This window comes from Parasteatoda tepidariorum, chromosome 9 (genome assembly GCF_982258835.1).
Source record: "Parasteatoda tepidariorum strain Cologne lab strain chromosome 9, Ptep-v5.0, whole genome shotgun sequence".
NCBI lineage: Eukaryota > Metazoa > Arthropoda > Arachnida > Araneae > Theridiidae > Parasteatoda > Parasteatoda tepidariorum.
In genome coordinates, this window is record NC_141763.1 from 96,155,335 (window position 1) to 96,171,463 (window position 16,129).

At 28.9% G+C, this 16,129-nt stretch overlaps 1 protein-coding gene across 1 annotated transcript in view; it reads left to right on the forward strand.

Annotated features, from left to right (window-relative positions):
* The window catches only part of Oseg1 (intraflagellar transport protein Oseg1), a 46,119-nt gene that overhangs the window by 15,377 nt on the left and 14,613 nt on the right, over nucleotides 1–16,129 (forward strand). Inside the window, exons 11-19 of the mRNA XM_043055293.3 lie at nucleotides 811–948; nucleotides 2,447–2,611; nucleotides 3,843–3,962; nucleotides 5,179–5,297; nucleotides 7,312–7,465; nucleotides 7,545–7,700; nucleotides 9,777–9,946; nucleotides 13,533–13,704; nucleotides 15,903–16,005. Coding sequence (XP_042911227.1) covers nucleotides 811–948; nucleotides 2,447–2,611; nucleotides 3,843–3,962; nucleotides 5,179–5,297; nucleotides 7,312–7,465; nucleotides 7,545–7,700; nucleotides 9,777–9,946; nucleotides 13,533–13,704; nucleotides 15,903–16,005 — 1,297 coding nt within the window. The remainder of the gene's footprint in view (nucleotides 1–810; nucleotides 949–2,446; nucleotides 2,612–3,842; nucleotides 3,963–5,178; nucleotides 5,298–7,311; nucleotides 7,466–7,544; nucleotides 7,701–9,776; nucleotides 9,947–13,532; nucleotides 13,705–15,902; nucleotides 16,006–16,129) is intronic.

The following is a 16,129-nucleotide window of genomic DNA, read 5'->3' on the forward strand; positions in this document are numbered from 1 at the left end:
TGTATCTAGTCTAGTTATGAATTTGTTTTTGGTGTATGTATAAGCTTTAAATCAATTGCTTATTAAATAAATCATTTGCATTCAGCAAATATTTTTTGTAAATTTGTTTGAAAGAATATCTTTATTTGGAACTTCACATAATTTTGAATGCTTATTTGAGTAGTAGTCATTTGTAGCCTTTATAATAAAATTCTATTGATTTTCTTTTTGATCAAAATTTTAACAATTTATCTAAGCCCATTAATGTCCATGGTTCATCTTTGAGAACCATTCTAAAAATGAACCATATGCTCATTTTTTTTTTTTATTATAAAACTGATATAAGTCAATTTTAAATACTTTTATCAAAGGCAGTACATTTTGTATGGTTGGTATATAATGTAAACTTTTTTTTTTAATTTCAGTAAAATTAAAAAAGTAGTTTTTTTAATGTCTGCAAGAAAGAAATTAAGTTTTTTATATACTTATTAAATAAATCACTTTGATTCAGCAATTTTTTTTTTTTTTTTTTTTTTTTTTTTTTGTAAATTTGTTTGAAGGAATATTTTTTTTTGGGACCTCACGTAAATAGAATCATATTAGATTTCTGTCAGTTCCATTTTGTCTCAAAATGTTTTAAATATTTTCCATCTTTTTATAAATAAATCAAAAGTTTTCATGTGATTTTTTTTTTTGTATACTTTTCCAGTTGATTTTTCAAAATCCTCTTATTAATATTTTTAAAAATATTGTAAAATGTTAACATGAGGTATTAATGGTTTAAGGATAAAAGGTATGTATAATCATATCTATAATTTTATTAATTTTTAGGAAAAGATCCTACAGTGTTTGTCATTCCAAGGTGTTCTTGAGAAAGAATGGGTTATGAATTCACTCATTCGATACATTAAAGTGATTGGTGGCCCACCTGGAAGTGAGTGTTTGCTGATTGGTCTGAAAAATGGACAGGTAAGAACACCATTAGTTATTTTTTTGTTCCTGTCTGAACGCTTGTAAATTAAGCAAAGACTTTTGATACTTTCAAAAATATACTCTGTGGGAAATAAATTGTACCAAAATGTGGAGCAAAATTGTATACATTATACTCTCGATATCACAAAGTTGAAGAGACGCTAAAAAAATTTCGAGATAGCAAGTTTAAAACTAAATATGCTCTAAAAAGTAGATAAATAATTTCTAAAATATTTCTCTAAGAAGTAGAGTAATGAAACATAAGAATAACTACTAATAAATATAAAAGTAATGATAGTTGACTATAAGTCTAAATGCAGCAATTATAATTTTATCTTTAAAAGTAAGATGAAATAATTATGAAATAGAAGAAAATTGAATTACATTAAATGTACATTGCGATTTTTCCAAAAAAATTCATTTTCTGTTTTGAAAAAAATTTGACGTAACAAATTTTTGAGAAGATACCCTTTGACATAGGAATTGAAATTAACATTAGGATATATAAGGCCAAGGGTGAAAATATTTTTTTGACTTAACAAGGTTTTTGAGAAATCGAAGTTTGAAATATCAAGAAAAAATTGTACTTGCCAATTTAGCTTTGTTTGCTTCTTAATTAAAGCCTCAAAGAGTCTATATGTTTTGAGCACTTGAAAAATGCCCCATTTCTAAAACAACAATATATGTAGATTAACCAATTGTCTTGAAAACAAGTGCTTTATTTTAAGTGTTCAAAACTTTATTTTCACTTTATGAAACTAATGAAGTTTCTATTGATAAATGCAGTAAGTGTTTATCGAAAGTGATTGATGGTTTTAAAAAGTGATTAACAAGGAGCATTTGTTTTAATTGAAGCTGTACTAAAAGTAATCAGTAATTGTAAGAGTAATCATTATTAAACTTTTAATAGTGCATGTCTTACTGATATGAGGTCATAGACAAATTTGGGTTTATGAAGATGAGGCTGCAGATTTACTCTGTAAATTCTGGTACCGGGGACAAAATTAGGGCATTTTGCTGATGGCCACTGACTAGTTGCAGCATTTTTAACAGCGACCACTTTTTAAGACATTTTTAAAAATTTTAGAATGATTAAGAAATTGCTGATATTAGTAATGTGAGCCAATAGTATTCCTTTAAGCAAGATTGGCTGTATTTATTTTTTTAAAACTATACTTCTCATAAAAAAAATTTAACACTGTATCCTTTGTGAAAAAATTATTCATATGTTTTTATGAGGTTAAAAAATTATTAAACTGATACCACAATTGCTAATGTTTTGGAATATATTAAGGAAGATATAATGCATGAAAAGTTTTACTTTATTTTTATGAAGAAACATTTATTTGATATAAATTATTCTCTTATTGTGGGAGTTGTAGTTATTTTTTTTTAACTCAGAAGCCTTTTAGTATCCTACTTTAATTTTGATTGTATAATTTGTGGTGTATTTTTGAAAAATTTTATTTGAATTTTTTTAAATGTGTTTTTATAGATTGTGAAAATATTTGTTGATAATGCTCTACCTGTAGAAGTTCTCAAAATCAATTCCTCAGTTAGATGCTTAGATCTCAGTGCAAAACGAAAGAAACTTGCTGTTGTTGATGAAAACAACGTCTGCAGTGTTTATGATCTCACTAACAATAGTCTAATATATAAAGTAAGTACAAAAAAGTATACAGTCAACCTCCTTTAACCTGTAAACAACATTAGCCTCCAAAAAAATGGCCAGATATTCGTGTAACTGAACGTCTCTCAATTTGCAATAGGAGAAATTTCTAAGTCGTCATTTTCAAGCAGCGACCATTTGTTGCTAATGGGAATTCTGCTTTAGAATGCCTCTTTTTTTCTTTTTTTTTTTTGTCTCTAACTCGCAAAATATTTAACGGGTTGTAACTAAACATATTTTTCCTCAACAGTTGTTGCATTCCAATCATTGTAAAAGAAGAAACAAATTTTAACAGTCATACAATTCCTCCTACTACAGACCATCTGCATCTTTCATAGGTGGTCTGTATGAATATCTTGAATTTTGTTCCAGTACTCACAATAAGGAGAGATTCTTAAAAAAAATTTGTCAGTCAGCTTTGATTTTATGCAATTTAGAGAAATCACTCAACGCTCCTGCATGCTCGATACTCGTAACTAGTGCATGTATTAAACCCATATTTGATAGCCGATTTCATTTTCTCTTTAAATTCTAGCCGCTGTTAGAAATAACTGAAGGAGGAGTTGAGTATAAATGAATAGTCAAAACACAAATGATAATCGCAAGCACACTTTAATGTAAATTATTTATATTAAAATGTAAAATCAAAATTATTGAAGACAGTAGAAAAATAAGTGCTCTAAAATTAGTTTCACTACATAACTATTGATAAATACAAATTAATGACATTTTAAATGAAAAGGGATCATTATTGAAACAGTATTTTAATAGATCGAATCTACTGTTCATGATTTTTTTTTTAGCAATCAATTTCTCGATAGCTACTAACAACGACCACCTCTTACACCAGTCACGTAGACTCTATCCTGCAAGGGACAGTTATTAGAAGTTTTTACTATATATTACTAGACTAATGATTATTCTCATGAAAAAACTTAATTTGCTAATATGTCTAAGATCTGAGTTTTATTTTATAGCTCAAATATTGTACTTGAAGTACAAATTACCATATTACTAATGTTTTCATGAACAAATTTTTTTAAAACTCAAATATTGTACTAAGTATTATAACTGTTAATGATTTTAATAAACAAGTCGTTTATTTGCTCTGATATTATACTTGAAGTATAGAATAACTTAAATTGTTTATATTTATAGGAAGCAAGTTATTTTTTGACTCAAATATTATACTGAAGTATAAAATAACTTAATTCACTTATAGGAACCAAACGCCAACAGTGTTGCTTGGAATAATCACAATGAAGACATTCTATGTTTTACTGGTGCTGGTCTCATAAACATTAAAGTTGAAAATTTTAGCATTCAGCAACAAAAGTTTCAGGTATTTTATAAATTTTCTCATTATAAATTACTGTTGATATTACCTATATTTATAGATATTTATACCTATTCCTAATTATATAATTCCAAAAAGTACTGTTAAATAAGTTTACACACAAAATCTTGACTCATTAGCTGAGTGGCACACATATAAATAAAAAGATTTTAAAAGTATATACATTTTATTTACAAGTAATTAAGATAATATTTAACCACTTCCCTGACTATCTTAAGTTAACTTGGGTTTGTATTTATTGCAAATATTTATTATTCCGATAAAGCTCCGACGTAGCTGAATTTATCAGTGCATTTTGTTTTATCACTTTTTTACTCGGCCAGAAGCAAAAAAAATTATTTGCTACGTTGGAAGTTTGTCAAGTTATGTTTGGAAGTTTTGCTTATGGATTGTCGGATTGCACACGTGTTTTGTGCGATTGTATATACGATGGTTGCTGAATTTTCATAGAAAAAAAGAGTTAAAAAAATGTAGTATCATTTCACTGGGGTTTAGAAAGTATCACTTTGTATTGCCCCTTGTTTTAAAAACTATCATACAAAGACTAATATTTAACTTTTTTCATTTGGGATAGTAAACTGATGGTAAATTAAATGTTTTTAGACATAAAAAATTTTAAAATTAAAACTTAAAACTTGTGTATTATGATTTATTTTCATTCCTTGTATTGATTAATAGAATTAAAAAATATGTCGATTTTTGCCAAAAAAATTGGTAAGGAAGCGATTAAAGAGAGACAAACATGTAATGGCAAGTCTACTTTAAACTACATAATAATTATATCATTAGTTTCTAGTGAAATTCGCTTCAACATTTTATGCTTAGGTTAACCTTAAAAATAGCATTTCAGAATAAATGTGGCCAGAAAACTTTAGATGGAAAGCTATAGTAAGTTTAATTATAACATGTCGACCAGCTTTACTATTTCACCCACATGGTTTCTCAATTCTGATTGGCTGTTTTGTGCATTACTAACCTCAAGTCTTCTGTGATTGGCTTTATGTAATCATTCCACTCTCTTTTATTATAATAAAAATAAATAGAACGGAAAATGTTTTACTACTTAGATACAGAAGCCTACTGTTGCATACATTATTTTATAGCATCAAATTTGAATCTATAATTCTATAACTACCATTTATAATTTTTTTTACTTGCATTAAAATTCTCATGGGTGTGTCATTTTTTATGTTTTGTTTAGGGATTTGTGATTGGCTTTTGCGGAGGTAAAGTTTTCTGTTTGCATATCAATGCAATTTCCACTATTGATATTCCTTTGTCAGCATCTATGTACCAATACATCGAGAAAAAAATGTTCAAGTAAGTGAAACATTATCAATGCCCGCATGTTTATTTTGTAGGAAAAATATGCTGTTACTGATTTATAAATATTTTGCTCACACAAGTAAATTTAACAATAAACAAATGTTTACATGCCATTAGATTCTTTCCTAGATCAGCTTAGATAAATGGAATTACAAATTACTACCCTACAAACGTATTTGATGTCCAGTTTTGACCTATGCATACGAAATTTAGACTCTGCCAAAGAAAGAAGAGGCTAATATTGCTTCTGTGAAAGAACGATCTTCTGAACTGCTTTTTGCCGAGTAAAAAAGGGCAATTTCAACAGAAGAACAAATGCAGAAGTTTTCAAAATTTACAAAGACATTGATGTTGTAAAGTTAAGCAGAATATTCGCAGGACACATTTGTCATTTAAATACAACTAACCCAACACTTGGATTTTCAAACCAATTGGTAGCAGAACTATAGGACGTCCAAACCTTTGATAGCTTCGATATGCAATAATGCAGATTTTAAAACAATCATGGTATTGTACCATCAATAAGGAGAACAGCATGGAGAGCTGTTCTTGAGGAGGCCAAGGCCCACCACACCCTGGACAGTTATGCCAATACTGAAGATTATGAAATAAATTGAATTCTTAAATTACTTTTGTCAGAATGGGGGTAAGTAGATGTTCCCCCCATTTTCTGATAATAATAAATATAGTTCAAAGTCGAAGACAACATGAGTAAATCACAAATAAAGTACAGAAACGAGCATACTATAGTTTCTTTCCTATAATCAAGAACTTTTCTCACTGTCTAAATTCTAAATGATTTATTTGAAGGTTTACGGTGTTTAGAGACGGAGGAAAATTCTTGTTTATAGGAAAGAAACCAAAGGATGTCCACTTCTGTGCTTTATTCATGTTGTTTTTTTGCTTTAGTCTACATAGCACAAAGTATACTCCACCCTCTTCTTAGAAATGTATTTCATTTGTAGCAAATATTAATATCTAAAACAATGTGTGGTTTAATTCTACATTCTTAATACTGAATGTCTGATCAAACTGCACCGTTTGCCAATCATATCTTTATGGTTCAGAATCTACTGGCATGTAATGAGCTCAGTAGTCTCTGAGCCAGAAAAGTTCACATACAGTTTGGTGGTTGGGGAACATGATGCAGAGCCCAAGTAACTTCTATCACCATTTACCCTCTGATGTAAATTGTTGTAGTGTGTGCCAGTATTGGCTTTGAAGTATCATTGTTAAAGACATGATAAAAGCTCTTAAACATCATATACTATCTGATGTTTATCATGTATGTAAGAGCTTACTTAAGGATAAAGAACAGAATATTCATATTACATTCCTCACTTAATTTCTTAAACCTTAAAAAATAATAGTAAAAATAAAAATAAGTAAATAAAAGAGGGTGGGCCGGGAAATTTTAAAAAAAGTTTAAAAATCATCCCCTTATTTAAAGAAATAATTTAGATAAAAAATGAGCTTGATTGTTTGCTTATTTATTTTTTATCTAAGTCAAAAGGTATTGCCAACTACATGTTACATAAATTGCTTTAATTACTTATTTTGGTAACAAAGTTGACAATAATTCAGATTATATATAAAAAAAACTTCTGAAACTTCAGGCAGTTTGCAATAGTATTTATAAAAATCCTAAAAATAGTGCCTGATTTTTATTTATTTTTAATTTTTGACAGAAATTTTTTGCTTACTTGTAAATTAACAAACATTAAGCATTAGCCTATCTCCTTTTTTTCAACACAGTATAACTTTTATTTGGCAAATCTTTACATGTAATCTAAATGGATGATTTTGAACAAGCTGAAAATTGAAATTTTCCAATAAAAATATCTTAGTTTTATTGTCTAGAAGTGTTTTAAAATAAATTTTTGTATTAATGCATTTGGAAATAATTTTAATGAGATTATTTTTAGTTTAATTTTCTTTGAAGTGAAAAATATTAAAACTGTGATTAAATTAAATACTTGAAATGCTAAAAATAGCTTTACTTTTTTAGGAAAGCTTATCAGGTGTCATGTCTTGGAGTTACTGATAGTGATTGGCGTGCTTTAGCTGAGGCTGCCATACAAAATCTGGACTTGGAAGTTGCTCGTAAAGCATATATTCGAATAAAAGATTTGTCATTTCTGAAACTGATTAAATCTCTTGAGGTATCCTATTATGAATTAATCCAACATGAAACAAGTTTCAAATGACATTATTTTGCTGAGCAAATGTTTTTATTTGCAGGCATTAAAGAAAAATGAAAATGAATACGCTTTACTCGGTGATGTTTATGCGTGCCTCGGAAAATACAATTTGGCTGCAAAGTCTTACGAGAAAGCGAACACTGCTGGGAAGGCTTTAATGATGTACATAGACTTAAGAATGTTTGACAAAGCACAGGTATCTATAGACATCTTTTATTTATATTTGTATAGTTTCTTTTTAAATATCAGCATGTTTAATTGAAGGTTGCAGGTACATTGTTCCCACAATTATCTCCTAGTAGATTGTTAAAGTCAAGATCATTCACTGGCAGCAGCCAGTGAATGATTTTAATCAGACTGCGAAGGTACCGAGGGTGTATAGTATCATTCCTTGTTAACCTTCCTTGTTACTGTTCAACATGTGCGCAAAGTACTCAACTTTGCTTTTCTAATTTTGAAATATTGATTCATACTTCTTCAAAGCTCTGAAATGAATAAAAGTATTGTTTCATCATCATAGTTGACCAGACAGCCCAATGTGAGCCAATGCCTTCCTCTGAAAATTTCTCTATAATGACTTCCGATTTACTGCTTCCAATTCTCATATCCAAATTTTGTTTTCGAAATTGTTTTCATGAAGTCATCCAGGGTTTTTCTTCGAAGGATTTTGTAACAAGAAGTTTTTAGACGATAGAGGTGTCAACCCTATGCCCGATCTGGAGGGCAAGTCTCCTGATATAATCACCTGGTTATGCCCCTAGACACTGGGTACCCATTTTAGTCACCTTTTACCACATGCACGTGCTGCATTAGGACTATTATTTCACATGCGGCCAAAATGTTGTTCCACAATTCTTGAAAAATTGCTGCAAAATATGGGTCAAATTCACCTTCGTTCACAGGACGTTTACTAAATATAACAAATGACAATATAAAAAAAATCATTTTGTGTCTCCTACCCAATCACCTTTTTTTTTGTCCAAATTGCTCCCTGGGGCATTTTATTATCATATTTTTATAAATATGAATTTTAAGTATCACTCTTAATTCTTAAAATTTTCTCTCTTTAGAAGAAATACTTCCAGGGCTGCCATTGGAGACTAAAAAGGCGACTATAACGACTATTTTAAAGCAATAGCAACTATGGCGACTATTTTAGTAGAAATATGAGTAAAAACAACTAATTTGCAATGATTTGCGTAAAATCGGCGACTTTATTAAGCCAAAGCGACAAAAATTAAGAATAGCTTCATGAGTTTTCCCCTTCCCCACTTTTTTTTGCCGTGCTTTCGTTTTATCCTAACTTTATTATTTCTCACTGTCTGATGTCAAAAGCATGACAGACATATTTAACCAATCAGACTGATGGAATTGGAATTCGCACTACATGAATGCTCCTCCTGTTTCAGAAAGCTAATGTAATATCTCTGAGGATTAAGTTTTTTCCCCTCTTTTAATTTGAACGAAGTAGCAAAATTAGAAAAATTGTCTATAATTACACAAAATGTGTTGTTAATTTTTTTAGAGCTATTTAGAATTGAAAGAAAGGTGCATGATGATATTCGTTTTGTCGAGTCGTGATCGTAATTTTTTTTATAAACATTAAAATTTGGAAATGTGTCAGTTATGAAAAATAAGCAAAATAAAATGGAATTAAATTGCAATATTTATTTTTTTAATGTCTAAACTAAGCAGCTGCAAATTGGAACCGAGAAAGGACATTCAAGTTTCAAATTCAACTGTTCTGTAACAGATAAAAATACAACTCCCTGTTTTTATGCGTAGTGCAAAAGAATATATTGTTGGAAAATCCACAAATAAATTTACATTTTTTATAAAATATGAGTATCTAAATGCATGTTATTTGAATTTTATGGTATTACAGCACAAATAATTAAAATTATATTAGAGGAGGATATGATGTTAGCAACTATTTTATATATCTTTGAGACTATTTAGGAGACTTTTATTCATATATGATGCTACTAACGCAACTATTTTTCTTGTTTTCATCCAGTGGCAGCCCTGTACTTCCCATTATTAATATCAAAAGTTTTTTTTAAATAGCTTAAAATTTTCAATAGTTGAAATTTTTCAATATTTGTGTCCACTGTTTAAAAGGCCACCAGATGGCCAGTAATGAAATTTCCTAATTTTGCTCTATACTACATAACACCAGTCCTTCCCATATTCCAGATATTGGTTTTTGCTTGGTATTCGTTTTTTTTCTTTCAATATATCTTCACCCCGTATCTAATTACTTGTGTTTTAGGAATATTTGTCAGCATCCGATGACCTGGAGCAAAAGAAGGCTTTGATCATCAAGAAAGCTGAATGGGCCAAAAGCATAAATGAAGTGAAAGCAGCTGCTGAGATGTTTTTATCTGTTGGAGAGGTGGAAAAGGCTGTTGAATTGGCTGCAGAGTATAATTGGTCTGATATGTAAGTTCTTCTTTTCAATACTCTTTTAAAAAAGTTTCTTAAGTTATGAAATATTTTAATGTGCCTTTTAATAACATTTTATATTATTTGATTATATTGTGATTATATTTGAGATTATTTGTATAGTAGGATTCAAGTACTTATTATAAGTAAGACTTAAGAACATTTTCATATCCTTTTTCCCTGTGCTACTGATATTGTGTTTTAATTGTATAAAAAAAAAAAGAATATCTCTGGCATGAAATGCACGATATAACTTATGTATGCTATTTTTAAAAATAAAAATTGCCTGTTGTCATATATAGACAAAAAAAAAATTCTTTATTTCTTTGGAAAAAATTTTAAATCATTTTCAAACTCTTTAAATTATTTAAGATTATGTTTTTTCTGAAGTTGTTTTAGTATAAAAATTGAAAGTTGATTCTGAAATAATTGGAACAAAATTTACTTTAAATAATCTAAATTTTTAAATGGTTCTGATTATCATTCATTCTAATTGTTCAACCTTAACAGTCAAGTTGTTAGATTTTATTTATTTTTTATAATCAACTTAAGTTCAAATGATCTTTAAATTGAACCAATCTATCTTTTTTTTAGTTTTACATGGTACAAACTTATATTTGGGGTGCAATTTTTTAAAATGACTTTCAAAGTTAAAATAATTTTCAAATGCAATTTATATAATATTTTATAGTTTTTCTAATATATAAAGTGCAGTGGGCAAAAAACGAATGCCCTGAATAACATTTAAACTAATGATCAGATTTTCATATTCTAAGACTCAATCGATTCAAGGACCCAACCATAAATATAATTAATTAATGCGGATATTTTAAGTAACAAAATCAGACACATAAACATACTTTCCTTAAATTAACATACCTTTTTTTGATGAATTTTAATTTCTGACCTTAAAAATATGGGAGGTTGCTGAAGTCTAGGAAATATGATCCCAATAGTTTAGACAGAAGAACGGTTGAAAATTTTGACTCCTTAATGTTAATTTTACTTCTTGCACATTTAGATATGTCTCGAAAACTTTTTAAACAAATCAAGACATTTTTGCCAATTTTTAAAATCCATTTATTAAGCGATAACAGAGAATAACCATGCAAAAATATTTTTTATTAATTTTATTTATTATTTTATGTTTCCTTATTTATTAATAGCCAAAAAATTTTAAACTGCTAGGTATACAAATTTGTACATCATTTTAAAATATGTAATTTTGTATTTGAATATGAAATTTGAACAAAATTGGTCGAATAGTTTGTGAGATATCAAATTTTAAATGTTTTTATCACATTTCTAATATTATGCTCTCTCCTAACATCATTTATTCTTTCTTGCTATTTTATTATCTTTAAATTTGTTTTCTATTTTGCTTTTCAAACTCTTTTTCATAAAATGAAATTCTACATTTTAGTGAATAACATGCTATTTTTTTATAATTGTTGTTTTCACCTGCACAGTGTTTTAATATGCTGGAAAATCACATTTTTAAAAAAAATAATAATAATTTGCTATCTAATTATTTTCATCTTTTTCTTCACATGCACTACAGCCCAAATAGGCCTTAGTGTTCCTCTCAATTCTTGTCTTTTCCGATTTAATATATTTATGCTAGTTTTCAAGCAGTAAGCCTTTCGAAGTTCTGATCTTCCTCTTTTATAATATAAGATTGTTCTGCTAGTTTAAGATTGTTATATGGATTGTTAATAGATTTCTTTTTAGTAACACCAATTATCTTCAATTCCTAATTAATTTAAATTATCAATAAGAAGAAACTGAAATGGGAAAATATAGTTAATGATATGAAACTTAATTTGCTTTCAAAAATATGAAGATGGTGATAAAAGTTGACGTGTTTTGAGCGCTCAAAAATAGGTACCCATTCTCAAGACTCATATTTCTCATCTAGCATTTTACCCTGATTTGCCTCTCTTGGCAATTGTATTTTTTCTAGTTTTTTTACTCACCTTTATTTATTTTTCATTTTCTGCTTCACAGGGTTTTTCTACTTTTGTTTTGCACCTTTATTTTTAATTTTTCGTTGGCAATTGTATGTTTCTGTTTCAAATCATTTTTGTTTTTGCCATTCATGTCTGGTAAAAGTTTCAGCTCAAAGTGCCGTATCAGTTGTATTTTCTTACAATCTTAAATATTTAATCTAGTTGAAAATTAGCACTTTTATAAATTGTTTTACAACTATAATGCTTAAAAATTATAAATTTATAATATATTTTATATAACTGATGGGCCCTTTAAGTTAGTCACCACAAGCAAGTAGTACAGTAGAGCGTCGATTATCCGAACCCTTATTATCCGAACGTCCAATTATCCGAACTATGTCCGAATTCGCTTTTTTTCTTCTTCTTCTCTTTTTTAAGTTTAGAATTTTTTTTAACTTATCGACAATTTTTCTAAATTTAGAGGAATAGATAATATCCACTACATCTGAAGACCATATTTAATTTACAACCTTTTTCAGCAGTTTTATTATAGTAGGTAGCCATACATACATGTATTGTTATACAGTTAAACCTACATACCCCTTTAGCCCTCTTCAACTGAAAATTATCATCAAAGAATGCGAGCTTCATTTTGACAATCTACAATTGTTGGAAAGCGGAATGTGTTTATGAATAGATAAGCGCCGAAATTTTATAATTGGGGGATGGGTAGTTGTCACTCATGGTTAATGATTAGTGATTACCGTGCTTGGAATCTTAAATCTTGGAATAAAATTCTTATCAGAAAAACAAACGAAACTGCAGTTTGTGAATCGGTAGATCTTTCGGGTGAAAATATGCCACATTATACAGCAGAAGAAAGAGAAGACTGGCGTCGAGACACTGAAAACGACTCAAGTTTCAAATTTTAAATAATCATGAAATTGTTTCTGAAATTTTGAATGAAAATCGGAACTCCTCAGATTAAGAGGAAGAAGTACGTGATCAAGTTCAAGATCGTGGACCTTCTCATAAGAAGCATGCAATTCATTAGATATTGCAATGAATTGCCTAGAACGTCAAAATGGTGTTGATCCAATTCAGTTGATTTATTTAAGAAGAATAAGGGATATGGCTGCACAAAAAAGAGCATGTTCTTTGAAACGAAAGTCTTTGCTGGATATCTTTTGCAATGGAAAATAAAGAAAAATGTGATAAAAATCAGTAATTGACAAAAAAAATTTTTATAAAAAAGCCGAAATATGATAAAAATGATTCAAATTGAAAAAAAAAGTTTAAAAAAATATATTTAAAAATTGAAAAAAAAAAGTCTTAAACTCGCCAGAGCTATTTTAGATAGTACTGCCAGTCCTAAGCCTAGAAAAAGTGTGAAGGGAAGTTGGTGCATAAATAATAATCATTTGAACTTGGTTTTAAACAACTTTCCAATTATCCGAACATCTCATTATCCGAACCACGTTCGGTCCCGAGCAGTTCGGATAATCGGCGCTCTACTGTACTTCTAATAAATTGCATCCTCTTTGCAAAATTTATTCTTTAATTCATTTTTATTAATATTTTAGAATTTTTTTTTTAATTTCATAGACATTATTTATTTTTCTAATTTTTTATAGGTTGATAAATATAGTGAATAAAGTGGATTTAACTGAACGCAAGACACTGTCCCTCATTGGAAATCATTTGAAGAGATTGCAAGAGTATGGTACTGCTGCTGAAATATTCCATAAAATTGGTGATATACCATCATTAGTTGAAATGAATGTTCAAGCTAAAAATTGGAAAGAGGTAATATATACCATTACTAAACCATTTGCCATTTAAAATTAATGGTAAAAACATTGATTTCACCCTCTAACAGATGGAAAAATAATATAAATTTATTGTACTCAAACTCTGATTGACATTTCTATAAAGAAATCAAAAATTGTGCTTATTAAAAATGCTTTCCATTTTTAAGTCATTAGTCTATAAATTATACAATCATGTGATTCTTCCGCTAATTAGCGGAATTCCGCAAATGAGTAATTAATATTCCGACAACAATTTCTCGGAGTTCTGCTAATCTAAAATTTTTATTTCGTTACTTAGCCACAGTCTCATTAACGAGACTTTTATTCCACCCTTACAGTCACCCTCTTTTTTCTCTTTTCTTCCTGTATTCTCATTCATGAGCCATGATTTTTTTTTACGCAGATTTGTTAGTTTTACTTTATATTATTTTATAACCGTCATTCAACAGCTGACCCAATTTTTGGGTTTACAATTACTAATGTTCAACTCCGTAGCCTTTTAATTTTGTGCCTTCAAAGAGGACTTTTTGATGGAACTAACCCACATTAGCGCTACATGGATAGAAAAACCTTGCATGGTTAGCCTAACAGCAAGGGGACTCTAAACCATGAAGCTACCACTGAAGCTATTTTATGTCAGCCCAGTGGTCAATGAAAGCCTGATGCGGAATTAGTATTGACCAGCTGTCGGTGGGATTTGAACCCGGTTTGGAAGGCAAACGCTCTATCCCCTGAGCCATCACGGCTCTTGTTAGAGTTTGTGTAAGTTTCAAGAACACAAAATTGGAAAAAAAGAATGTAACTACTGAGACAAACACAAATTATATAATTGATAATCAAAAATAATTCCGAAATAACAAACATTTAAAAGATCGTTTGCTAGAGAAAGTACTAAAAAAACTACAGATTGAGAAAAAAATTCAGAAAATTTCTTCCAGCAACCACATGCATACCTACCAAGTCTCCTGTTTTTTAACGAAGACTCCTGTATTTTATGACTATCTCCTGTTTACCTGTATATTCTCAAATTTCCCCGTATTTGTTGAAGAAATTTAAAAAAAAAAAATTTTTGGTGATAAAATAACAACTAATGGCAAAAATACTTCTTTTATTCCTCAATAGATAGTGCCTGAACAGATAGTGCACTGCGGTATGTTGAGTGTTAATAGTTAAAGTATTTATATATAATGGTTCAAAAAATCCTCTTTAGATTAAGATTTATATACATACAGTCGGACCTCTATTTAACAAAGCCACTAAATCCTGATAATAAGTTCGTTATATGGAAAATTCGTTAAATAGAAAATCACCTTTTAAAATACTTAAGCAACGCAAAACAGGTTTTAAAATCATAAACTCTAGAGGTAATTAAAATAGCAATTAATGCACTTTTATCTTGTAAACTAGTATCTACTATTTATTTTATAAATCTTAACCATAAAAGAAATCTGCATGGAAAGCAAGAATTGAGCAAAGCATTAAGCAGAGCACTATCATGATATATACATTTTCAACTAAAAAGAATCTAAATTTATGTATAAAATTACTGTTGCATTTATTAAAAAAGTAATTTTAAACATACATTACCGCGTGCGTTCTTACGTTTAATTGCTACGGATAAAATCCGTTAATTTGAACTGAGTGTTTCATTTCAAATGCAAACAAAAAGGAAAAGGGAATTTACTGCTTTCTGTAAGATAATTTTTAGAAAAAACAGTAAGACATTTCATAAAGCAGTGGCTTTGAAAATTAATTCAAGGTCATTTCCCCCATAAAAGGCGTTAACAAGTTTGAAATGTTAAGAAATATTTTGGAAAATAGGGAAAGTGGATTTCAATGAAAAGTTCGCTAAATAAAAAAATTCACTTTGCTATTTGGAAGTTATTTTAAGAAGAAATTTCCAAAATGTTCTTGGTTCCTCAAAAAAATTCGTAAAATAGAAGTTCGTTAATTAGAAGTCTGACTGTATTTTTTACTTCACTATATGTAAGTGCTTATATTATTTCCAATTTTGAATTTATCTTATCTGATTATATACAATATGATAAGCTTCACTCGTAGCCTGAAAAATGTCGCTAGTAAAATCTCCATTATTTTATTTCATTAATGTTGGCAGATATGCACATGCCTGATTATAGTTTTGTAAACTTTTGTGTTATGCATTTGTCTTTATGAAAGCAATTTAAATTTCAGGCATTTGAATTAGCTAAACAGTATCCTACATTTAAAGAAAGTGTTTACATACCTTATGCAAATTGGTTAGCTGAAAATGACAGATTTGTAGAAGCTCAGAAAGGTGACACATTATTATTAATGTTATTATTTTAATACTTTATTGTTAACCCAATGAATACACATTTTGATGTTTACTAAGTATTTCATTCAATTTTTTTGTCCTTTGTTATTCTACTTCATGGGAA